The 19,317-nt window shown below is 56.2% G+C and overlaps 1 protein-coding gene across 3 annotated transcripts in view; it reads right to left on the bottom strand.

Moving 5' to 3' along the window:
- KCNAB2 (potassium voltage-gated channel subfamily A regulatory beta subunit 2) overlaps nucleotides 1-19,317 on the bottom strand; it is an 88,603-nt gene that overhangs the window by 49,634 nt on the left and 19,652 nt on the right. Inside the window, exons 1-3 of one of the 3 annotated variants that reach the window (XM_003793221.3) lie at nucleotides 16,164-16,203; nucleotides 3,759-3,887; nucleotides 2,623-2,664 (exon numbers count right to left, since the gene is read on the bottom strand). In XM_003793221.3, the coding sequence (XP_003793269.1) occupies nucleotides 2,623-2,664; nucleotides 3,759-3,835 (119 nt within the window). In that variant the 5' untranslated portion in view covers nucleotides 3,836-3,887; nucleotides 16,164-16,203. Of the gene's footprint in view, nucleotides 1-2,622; nucleotides 2,665-3,758; nucleotides 3,888-16,163; nucleotides 16,280-19,317 lie in introns of those variants that run through there. The other 2 variants (XM_003793220.3, XM_012807299.2) reach the window with 2 other exon arrangements.

Genomic DNA, 19,317 nt, shown 5'->3' with positions numbered 1-19,317 from the left:
CTGTCTGTCTGCATGGAGCCCCCCTTCCCCCAGGGCACTGCTCCCTCTGTCTTGCTCCACAACTTGGCACCTGCCCCTGAGTGGCTGAGCCCAAGGACATGCCCTGCAGTTTGGCCATCTTCACCTTTCCTGGGGTTTGGCCTCACTACACTCAGGTCCCCTCACTACCAGGCTTCCTCATTACTAGAAGGCTCTGACCCCTGCCCTGTCCCCATTCCACAGATGGCTCCCCAGTGTCCCCTGAAGCCCCTGCCCTTGGCATTCAAGGCCTTCTCTGATCTGACCCTAATCTACTTCTCACACCCTCCGTCATATCCTTCACGGCTCAGTCTGAGTAGCTGCCACTTCCTGCTCTCTGGTGCACCTCCAAGTTGTGGTTTGGGCTCCTACTAGAAACTCCTGCTGGAATATTCTTCCTAATCTCTGTGTTGAAGCCTGCAAGGTCCAGCTCAAAGACCCCTGGGTGCCTTCTGCATGAACCTTCTCACTCTCCCAGCAGGCTGTGGCCACCCCTCAGCTCTTTGGGCTTCTCCTGGGATGTACTTTGCCTCCCAGATACTGTCAGTGTTATTCAGGGTCTGGAGTAGATCATGTGGCCGTTCCCAGTGCCTTGCCTCTCTCTGTACCTGTGACCTTTGCCCTGACTTTGTAGTTCTTCCCACTGGTAAGGGGAATATGTTTTCCTGCTCCTTGACTTTGGCTAAAAGCATGTGAGCAGAGGTGACAGTGTTCTGGTCCCAAGCACAGGTCTTAGGAGACTTTGCATGCTTCTGGTCTCCCTCTGGCCCTTGTGGCAGGGGAAGAATGTGCCTGGGATGGAGAACAACTGGACCCAACCTGTGGCCTGGGACACACTCAGCAGAGCCAGCCTGAATGAGCTGACTCTAGTCAGCCACAGACACAGCAGAAAGAAATGGTAACAGTTGCACGGCACTGAGTTTGGGAGATGTTTGTTAAGCAGCATTTGGTGGCCAGCTGACTGATAACAGGTCTTCCTCCCTTCCTCCCTGGGAGTTGCCTGGGTGTGGGGCACACACTTTGAACACCTGTGGCTGCTAGAGGCTTAATAAATTACCGGATAGCCAAGTTTAGTGCTATGTGACAGGGGTGCCCCACTGGGAGTGGCACCCAGTCTGTCAACAAAGATCCCAGCTCTTAGCGGTCATCACGAGAGGCCACAACATACACCTGCATGTCCATGTGAAGAGTCTACCCCAGGACCCATAGGGCAGGACAGCCAGCACCTGTGGGCACTGGGACACGGAGCTGCAAGGCTGAGAGTCTCCGGAACTTCTGGGTTTTTATCCAGAGGGTCCCTGGTGGGTGGACAACAGGCTGAACCCATGGGGTTCTGAGGGAGCGAGTGGGGTGGAAGACACACCTCCCCACAGTTACACCTGACAATTTTGTCTGCTTATCCGACCTCACCCCTCCCTGCCAAGGACCGAGATGCCCTGGGCTCTGTGAGGGTGCCGTTTAGGTGTGCACTTACTTGGCTTTGCTGGTCACACCCTGGGACAAGTACATACATTCAGTGGGGTGAGCTGCACCATCGTACGTTAGGGTGCAAATATTTCATCCAGTAAACAGTGGATTTGCAAGCCCAAGTTCATATCTAGCCAAAATTTCAGTAGAATCAGAATTGGAGGAGCAAAAGCTCCCAGGAAGTGCTAAAGGGCAGCCTATGGGCATGAGTGCTCTGGCCCACGGTCACCCTCAGGGCTGCCGAGGCTAGCACAGAGGGAAGAGTCCTGTGGGACCCAGGGTCAGTACTCGCACCCACTGCCCGCGACTCCCAGCTGGTGCATCAGCATCAAACACCCCCAAGTGCTGCCATCCTGGTTCCCAGCAGAGACCTCCCAGGCCTGGACACCAAGATCCCCAAACCCAGGAGGGCCTGCTGCCGAGAGCTGCGTGAGTACCTGTGAGCCCCAGGCTGGGGAGCTCGCTGACCGGCGGGTCTAGCTCTGACATTCTACTTCCTGGCATCAGAGATGGCACCAAGAACATGAGTCTCCTACTTACAAGTGAGGGAGGACAGGCTGGGCCGTAAGCCTGGGCCTCCTGAAGCCACGTCCTCTCACCAGGAAAACCCCCACAGGGAAGTGCAATGACACCGTGACCCCCCATTCCAAGTCCCATTGGAAGTATACCCCCCCTCCTCCACGAAGGCCTTTGACCCTGAGAGCTCTGTGAATTCCAAATCAGCTCAAACTCACAGGCAAAGGGAGGCACAAAGGGCTCACCACATCGTCCTTTGCTCTGAAAATGAGTAAAGAGCCCCAGCCCGCGACGGCAGGCAGGCCTCTCCCACGGCCTCATGAGTGAAGTTCAGTGGCGAGTTGGACAGAGTGCTAAGCAGGTGTCAGTCCATTTGCTCAAATCAAAGCAAACTCCCAGTAGGTTAACACAACCACACACCCGACATCACATGTCTCATCAGGACGCTGCATCATGCTCTGTGGGACAGCACAGACAGTGGTCAGCAGAGCCGGGGGAGGGGGGGTGCGTGGGTGGTGTTGCTTCAGAGAAGACACCAGCACCTGCTGGGGGTGGGTACAGACCTCCCACCCACGCCCCTGCCTCAGCTTGCTGGGCTTTAGAAGAACGAAGACTCATTACCTGTAAAACTGGAGCTGTCTTTTGGGACTCCCATACCGAGTACTTCGGACAGCAATGGAGGAAAGAGAAAAAAAAAGGGAGAGGGAGAGAAGAGAGACAGTCCACAACTGGCACCAGCCCCCAGGAGTGCAGCTCAGGCAGCATCACCCACACCTGCAGCCTCACCCGCCCGCCGCCTTCCGGGCCATCTCCGCAGCCAGCACCAAACGCTCTGCAGCGGCGCCACCGGGCGGCCATGTGTGGAGCCCCAGCCCGTTCCTACTGGATGCGGGGACCTTCCACGCCTGGCCCTATTTCCAACCACGTGAACCTGGGCGAGGGCCCTATAGCATTCTCTAACAGACTTCATAAAATGCCCAGGATGATGGTTGAAACCTCATGGCCAGGAGCACAGGTTAGCCCACGAGCTGGTGAACCTGCCCATGCCCATCCCTCCTCTGCAGTGTCCATAGACACCAGCTTTGGTTTGGGCTTAACAATGATCTAGGGGTCCTGCCCATGCTCTAGTCTTCACAGGTTCTGTGCTCTGTTCTGAGCCTTCCATGGCTGGCCCTGCTGTTCAGTGGTGGCTGTTGTGCAAATGGAACGCCCAGGTCTGTGTCTGCAAGTGGCCTTCACAGGAGGCAGTCAGGGGTGCCCTGTGAGCATCTGGCTGCCCCCACCTCTCTGGGCTTGCGAAAGTGGGCAGATGTGGTACCCAAAGGCCTGCAAGGCTTTGAGCCTGGCTTGGGGCACTGGGGGTGCTGGGCACACTAGGGGATCACAGGGGCCACACAAGCCAAGGTGTGGGGAGCGTGTGGTACAGGATGTAGGCAAGGGCCCTGTGTGCACTCTCGGGTCTCTCTGTCACCTGTGGGCAAAGTGTTTCAGGAGAGTCAGGCATAAGAAAGGCGTCTATCCTGGCTCAATCCCACCGGAAGAGCTTCGCTGTTTCTCTCCCACTGGTTTTTAAAGCTTTTGTCCCTTTCCAGGAGAAAATGGTCACCAGTGTGCACTTCTCAGCCCTATGCCAGGCAGAGCCCGTGGGCCCCACTTGGTGCTTCCCTCCTCCCAACAGGAGGGCAGCAGTCTTGGGGACCCCTCCTCAGAGGCAGGACGGACCCTGGGAGGGGGCTGGGGCAGGGGTCGGGGGTCACCTGTATAGCATCCCGGGGGAGCCCGTCTGCCGCTGGGAGAGCCGTGCTGGGGAGCCCGTTGTCGATTCTGGATACATGGAGCCGGCCTCACTTATCCAGACCTGCTCGGTTTTTCACGGGCAGAAAATTCTGGAAGAAAAGAAAAATGAGGAAGAGGAAGGTGGTGGTTAAAAGAGATCGAATAGGTTTGGCCAGGAGGCCCCATGATTGTAAGTGCCCAGCAGGCCGAGTTCACAGGGCATCTGTGCACCCCTCACCAGACAGGCTCAGACAGGGCTGGTGGCCAGGTACAATGACCATGAAGATTCCCCCCCACACCTCACTATGCCATCTGAAGTGGCCTGTGGTCCTTCTGCACCTCCCTGACTGCTTTTCTAAAACCCTAGGAGAGGCTTCTGCTGCCCACAGTGTGCAGAAGGGACAGCCCAGAGGGCACCAGTGCCCTCTCCTCCCAGGCAGTGACACTGCTGTACCCCAGGGTCATCCTGACACCTTCCCTGGCCCTGGTCCAGTCCATCACAGCCTCCAGTTCCTTTGCAGCCCCTCCCCTCCAGTGTGGCTGGTGACATTTCTAACCAGCAGGAGGGACCCAGGTTGTGGTTTCTGTCTTGCTGGCGGCCACTCCCTCCCTGGCTCTAGCTGGCTTGCTAGAGAGGCCCACGAGGCAGGAACTGAGGGCAGCCTCTGGCCAACAGGAGCTGAGCTCTTGGTCCAGTAGCTCAGAAGTGAGTCCTTCAAACAAAGGGGGTCAAGGGTCATCTGTACAGCATCCCGGGGGAGCCCATTTGCCACTGGGAGAGTCAGAAAGCAGATCATTCCTCAGTGGCAGCTTCTGATGAAAGCCTAGCCCTGGCCAGCACCTTGACCTCAGTCTGGGGCTGGTGGAGGTTGGGGGGGTGCTGGAGCAGCAGACCCAGCCCAGCTCTACCTGAATGCCTGACCCACAGAAACTGTAACCCATTGGGCTGTTTGGAGCTAAGTTTGTGGTTATTTGTTACAGCAGCAGTAGATGGTGAGGATGAGGGCCAACACCCTGCTGTCCTCCTCTTCCCCCACCGCCCCCTGCCGAGCCTCTGCTGGAGCCCTGGGTGGCATCCAAACTACTCCCCTGCTCAGCCCCACTCCCCTCACCACACCCACAGCCTGGGGCTTCTATGTGAGCACAAATCTGGTCTTGGCAGCACTGTCCTTCCCACCCTCCTCCTCGCACACAGTGACCCAGGCCCTTAGTGAACTGCTCCCCCTCCCACCTCTGCCCCTGCTCAGGCCCAGCCACGCAGTCTCATCCAGCAGGCCATTCTCACTCCCTCCAGGGTCCCTGCACTGGCAGTTCCTTCTCTCTGTGGTGCCCTTAGCACAGCCCTCCTCAGTGGGCCCGCTGCTTGCGTGATCCCTCCCCACTCCCCAGACAATACCAGCCACCCTTACTGTCAGCACACGGGTCTATGGTAGCCCAGCTCCCTTTCAAGTGTGAGCTCCCTTGAACAGGCCTGGAGGCTAGAAGTGTGAGGGTCCCCCCGTGCAAAATCACATGGTCCTGTAGCCCTGGGCAAAGGGATCGTCTGGGCTCAGAACACAATCCAGGCAGGGTGGTATTCCAGGAGCCCAAGACAGGAGGATCGCTTGAGCACAAGAGTTTGAGTAACAGACTCGGCGCTTGTGGCTCAAGTGGCTAAGGTGCCAGCCACATACACCTAAGGTAGCGGGTTTGAATCTAGCCCGGGCCTACCAAACAACAATGATGGCTGCAACCAAAAAAAAATAGCCAGGCGTTGTGGCGGGCACCTGTGGTCCCAGCTACTTGGGAGGCGGAGGCAGGAGACTTGTTTGAGCCCAGGAGTTGGAGGTTACTGTGAGCTGTGATGCCACTTACCCAGGGCAATAGCTTGAGGCTCTGTCTCAAAAAAAAGAGTTTGAGTAACAAAGCCAGAGCCCATCTTACAGAAAATAAAAAAAATTAGCTGAGTCTGATGGTGTCTGCCCATAGGCCCTGTGGTCAGGAGGCTGAGGTGGGAGGACTGCATGAGCCCAGGAGTTCAGGGCTGCCATGAGCAATGATTGCGCCATGTACCCCAGCCTGGGTGACAGAATAAGACCCCATCTCTAATAACAAAACCACACAAAATATGACCTGTCCCACTCACAAATGGCCCTAGAAACTGGTGGGGAACCTGAGGCTGAGTCAAGTCTGATCTGGAAGGCTCTGACAGCTGATGCTGCTTTCCTCTGCAGAGCAGTCCCCAGGAAGCTGGCTTCCTCCGCCACTCTCTGCCTGCTAATAACCAGGGTCTCCTCAGGATGAGGGGTGGGAGCCTGTGTGTGTGTGGACCTGCCAGAAAAACAGGTTCAGAAAACATAGCAAAGATTCCCCACCATGACAACCCACAGCAAGTGACAGGTGAGGGTCCCCTGGAGTTTTATTCATAAAGAACCTCACAGAGAATGGAGTCACGAGTGAAATACAATGCGCTTATTAAATCCTCGTGATAAGTGCAGCAGACGCCTGGCTGATTTTTACCCATCTCCTGGCTCATTGGGGGCACTCCTGGAACTGCAGTGATGTGACCCTGGGCAAACCTCTCCCCATGGGGCTCCAACACACTCGTTTCATACTAGTCCTGTCCAGTGGGGTGGCCCCTGGAGAGGCAGACCTGGATGGACAGGGAAGGCCTTCCTGATCACCATTTCCTGTGGCTCCTTTGGGGCCACTGGTACTCAGAGGCCCTAACCAGATTCCCACCTGCCCAGGTCTGCACTGTACACCCCTCACTGGCAGGACAGCAGGACTCAGCTACAGAGCCCTGAGTCGCTGATGGACCCGGCACTTCTGGGCCCTGAGCTGGCTGGTTGCCCACCTCTTCTGCAGAAAGTGCTGGTTACCCAGCTTTGGGGCATATCAAGCCCCGGGCATTGGGGCTGGGCCTGTGAGGACAAAATGCAGGGGGCTCATTGAGGGCCAACCCTCCCTGAGCTCACTTCATTTTGTCCTCACAGGTGACTGAGGCAGGAAATCCAATCATCTGGCTAAGGTCATTAAAAAGCTGGTGTGCTTTCAGGCAGAGGACGGTATATGTTCCTCAACACACCAAGCGCTGGCTGAGGCCCTACTGTGTGCAAGTGCTGCAGGGTTACTGCATGAGCAAGAGTCCCTGCCCCTAAGGCACACCCAGGCGTCTTGGGGACACAGGCGGGAAACTGGCCACAGAATGGAGGGTGCTACAGAGCACCAGGCATAGGCTTGCAGGGAGCAGAGCCATCATCCTGGCCAACGCCAGGGAGTCCTGCATGGAGGACATGTAAACGAACGTGGTCACTGGGCCACGGGGAGAATGGGAGGCAGGATGTCCTCACACAGGCTTGCAGAAGGAGCTGGGGGCTGGGATCCCTGTACCCATAATGGGGTGTGTGGCCCTCTCCTCTTTGGTTTTCCCTGGGTGCGCCTGCCGAGTGGTGGCACTCAGGGGTATTTAACTTCTAGAATTCTGGAATCTCAAACTCATCTAACACTTGAAAAAGTTTGGAGACCAAGAGGCTCTGGCTCCACGGATGTGGGGTAGGGCCCTAGTAAAGGTGAATGTGTGGGCTCAGGGTCTACACTCAGAGCCTCTGGCCTGGAGGCTGGGTCCTAGACCAGCAGGCCCCATCCACCTTTTTTGTAAATAAAGCTTTATCAGAACATCTCCATGCCATTTCTTTACAAATCACCTGAGGCTGCTTCTGAGCTACAGCACTGGCAGGGTTGAGCAGCTGCAGCACAGACTGGCAGGTTGGCAGAGCCTAAAATATTCACCGTCTGGCCCTTTATGGGAAAAGTTTGCTGACTGCTGCTTTGGGCCACTCTCTCTCCTACTCCCAAGGGAACACCTGCCACGCAACTCCTGAAATCACCAACACTTCTCCCTTCTCTCACCTCTGATCTCGCCGCTTCCTAGAGCACTGAGCGAACAGGAGTGAGCAGGAGCCAGCCTGCCCAGACCCACCCCCAGCAACCAGCACCCTGAGCTTTCTGCCTCCCTCCCGCAGAGAACCAGGGAACTGGCCACACGACATCCACACCCCACGCAAGGGCGTCCTGCAGCCCCTCCTCCTCCACGACGCCCCGTACCTGTATACAACACATTACTGCTTCTCTCATCTCAGAAAACAAAAAGCACAGTTTCCTGGACCCCTTCCTTCTCCACTTTGGCCTATTTTCTCTCCTTCCATTCACAGGAAAACTCCTCAAGCTGTCCTTACTGTCCTCTGCAATTCCTCTCTTCCTCTCACTTCATAAACTCACTCTATCAGCCTCCCCCCGCCCCCACTCAGTGGAAGCCACTCTCACCAAGGTCGCAGTGACCTCCCTGTTGCTAAGTCTGATGATGCCCATGGAATTGGGGTGACGGTGGTGCTGCCTGAGGTCCTCTTGGCCCCCAGGCCCCCATGCTCTCCAGTTCTCCCACCTGTCTGGCCGCCCTTTCTCAGCCCCCAGCTGCTTCCTGCTCATCTCTGAGGCCTCTACCTTGGTGCCTCCCAGGCTCAGACCAGGAACCACTTTTCTTTTCCATCCATACGAAGCCTCCTGGACTTCCACCGTCTCCTGGCTCTCAGCTGTCACTATGCACACCCCACGTTTACATCCCCACCCCTGAGCCCCAGACTTGTTCATTCCACTGCCTGCAGAGTGTCCACAAGGGCGTGGAACGAGGGCCTCAGGTCCACGTGCTGGACACAGAGCTCCCAGCAGACCATGGGCTGTTCTCCCCCATCCACCAGCCCCCATCCTCCCAGGTGCTCAGCCCAAGTTTCCCGGAGTCATCCCAACTCCTTTCTTCCCCCGACATCCCACATGCAATCGTCACTGGACCGGGATCCCATTCTCCAACCCGTGCAACTCAGGCCACCGCCTGCCCCTCTTGTTGGTCCTCAAAGCAGCTTCCCACAGGCCTCCTGGCCTCCACCTTTACCCCAACAGGCTGCTCAGAGGGCCAGGAGGGCCTTGTAGAATGGAAGTCAGACCATCTCATTACTTTGCTCACAACCTTCCAGTGGCTTCCATTCTATCCAGAGTCAGAGCCCAAATCTCAACAGTAGCCTCCAGGCCCTGCTGTCTGACCTTCCGAGCTCACCCCTGCAGTGGCCCTTGCTCACTGCCCCAGCCATGCTGTCTCCTGGGGGTCTGAGAGCCCAGCAGACCACATCCTGCCCTAGGAGTCTGCAGTTCCTCATGCCAGAATTCAGTCTCTGACCCCCAGGACCTGGGGAGAACTCCTCCTTGCCTCGTCATGCCAAGGTCACCTTCTCACGGAGGTCTTCCCTGGACACCTACTGGAAATCTCGCCGTGTCTCCCCACGTGCCGCAGACCCTTCTCCCTAGTACTCTCGCCTGCTCACATACCTCCAGTACTTCCCTGCTCGTCTCCCCACCAAGATGCCGGCTCTGTGGAAGCAGGAGTTCTGTCCTCTGTGCTCCCCGCTGTGCCTGGCACCAGCAGACAGATATTCAACAAGCATTTGTTGAATGAATGGATGGAGAGCTGGATGACTGCCTCTGCGACCCTGCCTGCTGAAGTTCCACGGAGGGAGGGCACCAGACAGGCGCTGGGCCTCACCGGCCTGTCACTGCAGGCAGCACACCCCAGAGGAGGGAGGGGGACACCAGCGGCAGGGCCTGCTTGTGGAGCCAGGGCGGCTCTCTCTGGATGGTGCAGTGCCCGCTCTGTCCAGTGGGGGTGCTCGGGGCAGCTACAGGTGCAGGGAGGACAGGCACCACTGGTCACACTTAGAGAGGTGTCCCTGGGAGGCCACCTGACCCACTCCCGACACCTACACCAGACTCTAAGAAGTACTGACCCTCGGGTCAGGCTACCTCCATGCCAGCAGCCAGCTCCCTAGGACACAGTCACAGGCAAGAGCTGGACACCTTCTGATGACCATTTTACAAGGAACAGCAGCTCACCAAGAGCACCTTTGTTTCATTCCTGCCCAGATGCCCAGCAGCCAAGCCCACTACCTCCCAGGGAGAGGGTGGTGAGCTTTCCCTATCACCCCCGCTTTGCATTTCAGGACACATGGGCAGATCCGATCAGCCAGAGCCCACCTCCTCGCTCTGCACCTGCCACTGTCCAATCAGGAGCGACTGCATCCATGAACAGCCAATCCCTATGGAGCTGACATCCTAGAGGGGGGCCCTGGGAATCCCGGCTGCTGCAGTGGCTCCTTTACTGTGGCGGGAGGCAGGCAGAGCTTAGCTGGGGTGCCCCGGGACCTTTGGCATCCCCAACTCTCAGGAGAGCAGGCTTCAGAAACGGTCTGACTGCACCCCAGACTCAGAAGGGAAGCCCAGCAGCTGAGAGAGCACAGGACTCGGGGTCCAGGCTGTGAGTCCACAGTCTGGGTCCCTCTGGTCTCCTGCACTTGCACTTGGTCTGTGTGTGACCTTGACCAAATCTCCCGGATTTGTATCTAAAGAAACTGAAGCATGGGGCATTATAAAGCCATGCCCAAACTTTCTCATGGGAGCAGAGAAGTAAGATGTGGGGATGACTTCCCCCAGGAAGGAAGACGTTTAATGAATCCTAGCTTTACGTTGAGCTGATGACAGGTGACCGAGAAAGTCTCCCATTTTCTTTTTCTGACCAACTTATTATTTTGAAAACTCTCAGGAAAGTTGAAAAAAATCAGAATAGCAGTAAACACCCACATACTCTTTGACCTAAACATCGATTGTTTCCATTTTCCTCATTTGTATATATTCCCACTCCCCTCTCCATGCACACACACACTTTTTTTTAACTGATGGGAGGCAAGTTGTGACCTCCTGAGCTTTACCTCTCCCCACCTCAGCACACATCTTCTGAGGACTTTGTCTTCTGTAACCACAGCACCATGAGTGTACCTCACACAACTAATTCAGTAACACCTGATACATGGCCTTGACTTTCCAGGTTATTCCAAAATATCTTTTATAACTTAAGAAAAAAATCCAAGACCCAATGAAGGCTCACAAAGGGCATAGGTTATTTCTCCATTAATCTAGAAATAAACCCTCCCCTACAATTGCCACCTTTTTTTTGAGACAGAGTCTCATCATGTCGCCCCCAGTAGAGTGTCATGGTGTCACAGCTCACCACAACCTCGGACTCTTGGGCTTAAGGGATTCTCTTGCCTCAGACTCCCAAGTAGCTGGGATTACAGGCCGCCACCACAAGGTCCCACTATTTTTTTGTTGTAGTTGTCGTTGTTTGGCAGGCCCGGGCTGGGTTTGAACCTGCCAGCCCTGGTGTAACCACTGAGTACAGGCGCCGAGCCTTAATTTTTTCATTTTTGTTTTCACGACACTTGAGTTGTTTTGAAAAGTTCAGGCTGCGTATTTTGCAGAATGTCCCTCAGTTTTTATTTGTCTGATTGTTGCCTTGTGATCAGATTTCGCTAAACCTTTTTGGTGAGCCTGTGTCTTTCTCAGAAATCCAAGCAGGAGGTCCACGGGTGAGGCTGCCCATGGTCATGGTCACTTGGTTAAGTGATGTCCACTGGGGCCCAAGAACGGCCAGTAGGGTTCTTTGAGGCTGTGTGACTATCCAGTTCCCCCTGACCTCTCGGTATGGCTGTCTTCGCCACTGCAGTTTCTCTAGAAAGGCCAACTACGATGCTGGCTTGGAGTCTGAATGCAGAGGTGGTAAGAGGACAGAGAGCTGGGTTCAAACAAAATGAAAACATGAAAAGGAGTTCGTGGAGGTCTCAGACAGTCCTCCACGCCACAGATGGCCCTGGAAAGGCCTGGCTGGTCAGACCATTTCAGGGACTGCCAAAAGCTCTTGGGGCCCTTTCTGTAATGCTGGTCCCTGGGACCCTGGGATTGGCCAGCAGTTTTCAGGGAAAGCCGGACTCACAATGTGAGCAAGGACAAGTGACTTACACATGCAAGGAGGAAGAGCAGCAGGCTGCACGGCTGCGCGGCTACAGCAGACCAAGGCAAGGGGCCTTACCTAGGGCCCCCGGCATGCTCTCTCCAAGACTCAATTTCCTCATCTGCAGAGTGGGCCTGCAGGGTCACAATTCTCGGTGGGATATAACAATAAATTATGGCACTGTTCTGGGGGCAAATGAAATGTGTCCTGGGTGTCTGAGTGGGAGCTTTGGGGGTCTCTCCGTCTCTAAGATTCCTTTAGCCTCAGCATCCAGAGCTGCTTGGGAAGGGCTCAGTGGGTTCAGAAGAGAGAGGAAGATCTGAGCAAAGGAACCACGCCAAAGGTCAGAACAGGGTCCAGGAGTTGAGGACAGAGATACAAAGTAATTGAAGACACTTTCTGACTTGGCCTGGTTGGGGGACAACCTGACCTGGTCACCAGGTCTTCTGGGTGAATGAGCTGGCACCCGATTTACACAGAAGGAGGGTATGAGGGTTCCTCACTTCTCCCATTCTCTGTGTCCTTTGCTGTGTGACTCTGCTGCCTGTCCCCGGTACACACACACACACACATACATGCACATGCGTGGGGGGTGGTGAACTCCTGGTGCCACCCTCCTGTGTGGCCAGTGGAAGGTGAGCAGAACAGCCCAGACCACCCTGCTACCGTGCCTCTCGGTGACCATGCATGAGCCACCAGCCCAGACTGGGCGAACCAGCCCTACGCAGTGTGGAGCCAGCTGCCCAGGAACGTGTGATATCTCACATGCTCGCTGCCATCTGCCACCAGGATCAGCACTCAGAAGGTGCAGACCACGTCACACTAGTGCTCCAGGGAGCACATTCTGCTGTGACTCCATCTTCAGGGGCATCTGTACTGACATTAAATCTCAAGTCCAGTGGGTGGCTGAGAGCCCTCCATTACTGGGGAGGCCACACCTGTCTCTTTACTGTTGGAGTCCACTGTACGAAGAAACCTGGACCGGCTGGCACCTTCCTTTACTGAGATTTCTTGAGAGGGAATCTCTCTTTCAATCGAGATCCTGCCGAGCACATTGTTCCTATTCCTATCTTTTTCTGGGGCTGAGCTGGTGACACAGTTCCACTCTTTTTGGGTGACCCAAGGAGACCACTCCAGGTGCCGGGGAAGGAGGTGGGGTCCAGCCAGTGGCTTAGATCTGGATTTTGGGGCTGGCTACTAGACTGCCTCCTAACTCTGCCATCCACGGATGCATGACCTTGGCGCATCTCTCAAGCTTTCCAGCGTCAGTTTCTCCATCTGTAAAGTGTGCTGACGAGTGAGGGGTGCACAGTGAGGGCCACCCAGCTGGGACTAGCCTGTGGCCAGCCCTGGCTCACGGGGAAGGCTATGGGCTGAGGCCTCAGCCTGCTTCTTAGAGAGTCATTGACCACAGATCATTCTTGAACATCTGTGCCTTTTGCATGGGGGCAGAGGAAGTTGGTCCTGCACAAATGTGTCCTGGGCAGTGGTCTTACGTTCCAGAAAAATCAGCTTTTCAGGATCTTCACACTTTTAGGGGCGATATCTTCTGCTTTTCCCTTTCTGTTGGTCTCGTTGGTTGTTAAGCAGTCCTCTTATCTTTTCCACTCTCCCTCCCACCCACTCTTTTATAGACAGGAGAAGCCACACACAGGATGACCCACCACTCATGGTGATGTGATGGCATATGGCTCTCAGGTTCTCTGTGGCTACATCCAAATTCTGAAGTACTGCAGAAGCTCAGAGATTTCAGAAGGCAGATCCCTGAGGTCTCAAGGATGATAACCCTGTATTTTGTTATAGATTGCCATGTGACAAGGGTTAAGAGCTTAACAAAGACCAACCCTAATACAGCAGGGACCTGGACACAGGAGGCGGGCTACCTGGGGGCTACCTTGGAGGTCAGCTACAGCAGCACCAGTAGGGGATGTGTCCCGCTTTGGCCTCTGCCCCCACATCCTGTGAGGCTGCAGGGAGGGAGCTTCGGGCCTGTTGTTCATGCTGGGCACGCGGTAGACGCCCTGTGAGCGCCGACCAAAGGAATGGGCAGAGAGAGGAGGCCTGTGCTGCTGGCAGTGCCGTGCATCTTCTGGAAAGGACTCACCTGCTTACTAGCTGATGTAACTTTGCATGTGGCTTCTCAGACCCTGGAAATCGTCCCACCAAAGTCCTGAAGTATCTGCTGTGACTACTGAGCGGGATGAAGCCACCGCCTTTCTGTGGGGCAGGGCCTGGGGACCCGCGGCGGTGACGGTGTGCCTCGGCAGAGACAGGAAGAGGTGTAACTGCTGGAAACCGCACTCGCGGAAGGACACTTGCACAACGCTCTTCCTCTCCCCAGAAGGCAGCGCCCCAGACGGGAGCCCACTCCTCCCGTGAGCGCCATCTGGCGGTGAAGGGCGAGTGCTGCCCACAGAGGCTGTTGGGTGTCCGTGCTGCCTGGTGCGGGGGTGGGGTGGGGTAGGGTGGGGTGGGGTGGGGTGTGTGTCACCCTGAAGAACTAGAAGAAAGGCCCGGTTGCCCTGTGGATGCACGGAGGGCAGGGGTCTGGAGGTGAACTTGACCCAGTTCCCCACCAGCCTCACCCAGATTGCTCAGACACGGCTTGCAGAGGACGTGAGAAGTATGGCACAAATGTTACTGGGGGGAGGGGTCGTGGCTCAGAGCCCGTTTTTGCCACAGAGGAACCTCAGTCTCCCCTCCAAGCTCCTGAGGTCTGAGCCGAGAGGACTGGCCCCACGGCGATCTGCCAACCTGACCCTACATAACATGGGTGTCACTTGTCTCAGGCAACAGCAGAAGCACCTGGACCCAACCATGAAGCCCAAGGTCACAGATGGAGTGTTTCAGAATACATCTCATCTGTGCCTTATTAAATTTTTTTTAAAAGATCACGGACTAAAAACTGCAATCTTTTCAACGCAACATTCAAACAGTCATTCTCTGATTACAAACACCAGAACATCAAACCAACTCAGCATGGAGCCCACAGTCTGGACAGGTGCAAGGACAGGTTCACATTTGCATCTGATGAATGCCACAGTTAACAAAAAATAGACCACAGCCAAAGAATCCTAACTTCCAAGACAACCAGTGAACGCCTCTCCCCTTGTACAGCAACCTCCTGGCCCTACACCTACAGGCAGGTTTGCCTGGGGTCAGGGCCTGGCCAGGGGCTGTCACGGTGATAGCTAGGTCTGTGGCCAAAGGTCCCGGTCTAGCAAACAGATGGTGGGGGAGGGAGGCTTGGACTGCCAGGGTGGGAACTTGGCAGTCATAATCTGGGGAGAGGATTAACAGTGGCCCCTCTAGTTTCTTCTAGTGTGTGTCTTGGGTGAAAAGCTTCTTCCCGCCTGGGCTTGGGCTGCTTGCTGGCCCTCACCCCTGCCAGGCCAGTATCTTCTGGGAACTAGAAAACCCTCTGAGATGCTGTCTGAGGGTCTAGTCCAGGGAGGGAAGGCTTCGTCCCTCTGTGGCCTGTGCAGCCCTACCCTGGTGATCACTGGTGACCACAGGTGGTGAGGTGTGGTGCCGTGCAGGGCTGCTCACTCGGCAACTAGTGGAGGGCGCCCAGAGCTGCGTAGACTGTGTGAGCTGCAGAGGGTCAGGGAGAGCTTCAGGATCCTCCCCCAAGCCTTCTGTGGGCCCCATCTGTGCTGCAGAGGCACTGGGAGCCCACACCTGCTCTGTGGCCCTATAACCATGTGCTCACGGCTCCTCCCTAGGTGACCACACCCTGTCCTCTTACTTCATACTCTGCTGGGGGGAAATAGGGGAGGGGGGCCAGGCAGGGAGGGTGGAAGCCAAGGCTACGGGGGAGCTCCCCGCCCACCTCTGCCCTCCCTACTGCATGGTGACCTTATGGTGGCGTGTGGGGCTACAGCCGCAGGGTGGGGAAGGGTTTCCAGGGGTCTTCCTCCTCCACCTCTGCCCTATGCTCAGTCCAGGAGGGCGGGGGAGAGAAGGGATGGGGACCCATCTCATTTGTGTTCAAGGCAGGAGACCTTCCTGCTGCTCAGAAACAGGGAAACCCCAGCCCAGGGCCCCTGAGAGAGAGCAGATGGGCAGGGGAGTCTCTCCAGGAACTGCCTGGGCCACTTAACAGCTGCCATCATTCCCCAACCCCCCCAACCCCCCCGCAGAGGGACAGCAGTGGCCCAGCAGGGCTCTTGATCTCCCATCATCTCCCCCTTGTCACACTGGAGATGAAATCAGAAGCCTCTGGAGGGCTGTGTCGTGGTCAGACACCTCTGCTGGGCACGCGGCCCACTCTGCTGACGGCTGACACAGGAAGTCCTGGGGCCTCAGCCTGGGTGGGGCTGGGCGTCTACAGGGGATGCTCCTCTGGGCTGTGGCCAATCCTGAAGGGGGCATGGGGCTGGGGCACAGGTGGCGCAGTTAATGCTGGATGTGAGGGGAGCACCGAGGCCCGCTCAGGGGGCTGGGGCTGGGGCTGCCCGATCATCCGGCACAAAATCCATCCTGGGAAACTCAGGCTCCCAAAGCACCTCAGTACCTGCTCCTGAATGAGAATGACCGGAGGCCAGACCATTTTCTCAGCAAACGGGGGTGACTGCAAAGTCACACATCAGCTGTACAGCAAACCGCCTCAGGATCACAGGGCCCAAGAGGAAGTTGGCATAGTCCACGTGAGGCCCCACAGTGCGGCCACAGCAGAGCAGAGGAGAAGAGGCTGGCACAGCAGGCCCTGTGGGACACCGGGGTATGGTCTGGTCTCAGGGGTGCCTGGCACCATGACCCTGGAGGGAGGTCCCAGATGCCCCCAACCTGCCTGGCAGTCAGCAGCCAGAGGGAGCCGGAGGCAGGGGGAGGAGGCAGGGAGCGTGGGCGGTTTGAGGGGGAAGCACCTGGGCATGTCCCCACCCTCCTGCCCACTGCAGGAGACAGGCACTCCTTCCCAGTCTGGGAGCTCCCTTCTCAGTGCAGGCAGAATGGGCCCTGGTCACACAAAAGAGCTCTTCTTTTGCTCTGAGGTATGCCCACACCTGGCACCTGCACTCCCTCACCTGATCTTCCCTACATCCCTGGAAGGGGCACTGTTAAAGATGGGCCCAAGGGGCTCCAGCTCACGGCTGGGTCTCCCACCCAGGCTGGCTGACTGCACGGCTGCGTTCTGAGATTCACAGTGAGAAACCCAGGCAGGCTCTGGCCCACGCCTCCCATCCCTGGGCCCACGCAGCCAGCATGCAGCAGGGGCAGGCTGCTACAGAGGGGGACCCTCCCTGCTCTGCCCTTCCTTTCAGGGAGACCCCTGCTCCCTCCCACACCCACTGGCCAGGCTCCCTGGTGAGTCACCCCAGGAGGAGCCCAGGCTTTCTCTGGTTCATGGAAAGGGAGGACTCGGATGGAACTTTCCACTTCCTGAGGTGCCAGCCACTTGTGCAGTTTGGAGCCCAGGTCCCAGCCCACCCTCCTCTGCAACACTTCCCCAGGGCAGGCACAAGGCTCTGATGCCTGTGTCTGAGTCGGCCAGCTCAGCTCCTGTGCATCAAATCAGGGGTGCTGCTGCAGGTCCTGGCAGGGAAAGGATACAAAGTAGGGGGCGGGAGGTGGGGAGGTTGGAGGAAGATAAAGGAGGGAAAACTGGGTGCTCAGTAAGAAAGTGCAGGTGTGGAGAGATGAGCAAGAGGGAAGGGCAGGTGGGGAATGGGATAGAGAGAGACAGAGAGCATGAGGAGGGTCGGTGAGGCCCCCGTGCTGAGCCCGCTCTGGGCCATGCCCCCCAGCCCTTGCCACAAAGTGCACTTTACAGATGAGGAATTCAGGGTCCACAAATACTAACAGCATCTGAGGTCGCTCAGCTAATCAGTGGCAAAGCTGGGACCAGAGCCCAGCTGTGTCCAGCTCTAGATCAGGGCTCTTCCCACAATATATACTGTGACACCCCTGGCCCTGGAAACCCCCAACTTGGGTCTGACTCTGGACAGGTGACTTCTGCCTCCCGCCCCGAGCTGGGGCAGCTGCAGCTATCCCCTGGTCCCTAGCACGGAGATGCTGCCTTGACCCTGGGGGTCTGTGAAAACAGGTCACTGCCTTCACAGGCCACGGCTGCTGCTCTGGAATCCGGAGAACAGCAGGTAAAGGTCAAATGTTGCAAAGGAGCGCAGGTGACCTTGACAGCTGCCTCACAGCTTCAGACACACCCAACCAGCCCTCCAACCTCAGCTTCACTCCTGGTCTTTGAAAACAAACAGTATTTTCGAGTGTCTTTCAATTCTTTTCAAAAAAGTTACTTGGGACAAGGAAGGCGGGCAACTGTTCACTTTTGGGTGGCAAAGCTAGAAATCCCCATTTAGAAGATGATATCAACAGAGTAAAAGGGTAAGCTTCACTCCAGCAGTGGGAGGATGTGGGGCACCTGCAGCCAGCTTGGGGGGCTGCGGGCGGGACGCTGTGCTGCAGCAGGTCCTTGCACTGTCCCCCACTTGACCACAGAGCTGGATCCCGGCCAGGCCCATCTTGGGAACGCCAGAAATCTCCTGCTCAGTGCTGACTTCACTGCGGTTCTCTGACTTCAGGACGTTTGTACAACTTAAGGAAGAGGTAGGGAATGAATCTGGTTTGATGTAACTCACGTTCCTTTGGGACAGGACTGTGTACGGGAGGGGGCGTGTCCTTCAAGTGCTACCAGGCGAACTCACCTCACGTGTCACAGAATTTCCGAGTGTGGGGAGCAGGGAGCCTGGGAGCAGAGCTCTGGAGGATGTGCAAGATCCCACGTTGGTGGGTCTCCAATCCCTGTGGGGGATTCTGAGCAGATAATTCCACTGCGGACAACTGGAACGGAGAAAAGGGCCCTTGGATGTGGATTTGAAATCAGCTTCCTTATAATTTCTACCTGTCAGGCTCACTTCTGCTCTCAGGAGACAAAACCAAACCAGGTCTCAGGACGTACCTCTGAGACCTTTGGACACCTAGCTTCACTCGCCTCACTCCACAGCTGGGCGCTCTGTTCTTGAGAGTGTGGCTTCTTCTCATCCTTTCATACAGGTTTCTTTCTTTCTCTCTCTCTCTTCCTCTTTCTTTCTTCTTTTCTCTCTGTCTCTCTCCTTTTTCTGGAGAAAGGGTCTTGCTTTGTTGCCTGAGATAGAGCGCAGTGGTGGCGTTATGACAGTTCACTGTAACTTTCACCTCCCGGGCTCGAGTGATCCTCCCTCCTTTGCCTCCCAAGTATCTGGGACTGCAGATGCCCCACCATGCCTGGCTAGTTTTTCTTTCCATTTTTTTTTTTCTTTTGTAGAGACTGTCTTCTCGCTCAGGCTTGAAGGTTTTGGACTTCAGCTAATAAATATAATTTTGGCCAAAGCTGTGAACAGTGATGAGGCAGGCCTGGTGACTGTGCCCCTTGTACCCACAAGGATGCTGAGGTGAGGTCAGCTGGCTGGTCAGCGGAGAGTGGAGTGACTGCAGAGCCTTAACTAGCCATCATTCAGTACAGCCTTTCTCCAGGACATCAGCCCTCTGGTCCCCTCTTTCGAAGATGTTTAGTTCACCATAGCCTTCCTAAAATGACAGAGGCCCCTCAGAGCCCAGAGCAGCATCACATGCCATCCGGTCAGCTGCAAGTGCAGTGAGGCAGCACCCCTCCTGTGTCCCAAGGACAGAGGGAACCTGCCACCTGTGTTTGTGTGGTCCTCCAGCTAAGAATG

Source organism: Otolemur garnettii, unplaced genomic scaffold (assembly GCF_000181295.1).
Source record: "Otolemur garnettii isolate 467f Iridium unplaced genomic scaffold, OtoGar3 scaffold00067, whole genome shotgun sequence".
Lineage (NCBI taxonomy): Eukaryota > Metazoa > Chordata > Mammalia > Primates > Galagidae > Otolemur > Otolemur garnettii.
Note: the sequence above shows the minus strand (reverse complement) of the source record. Positions and strands in the feature narration are given on the sequence as shown.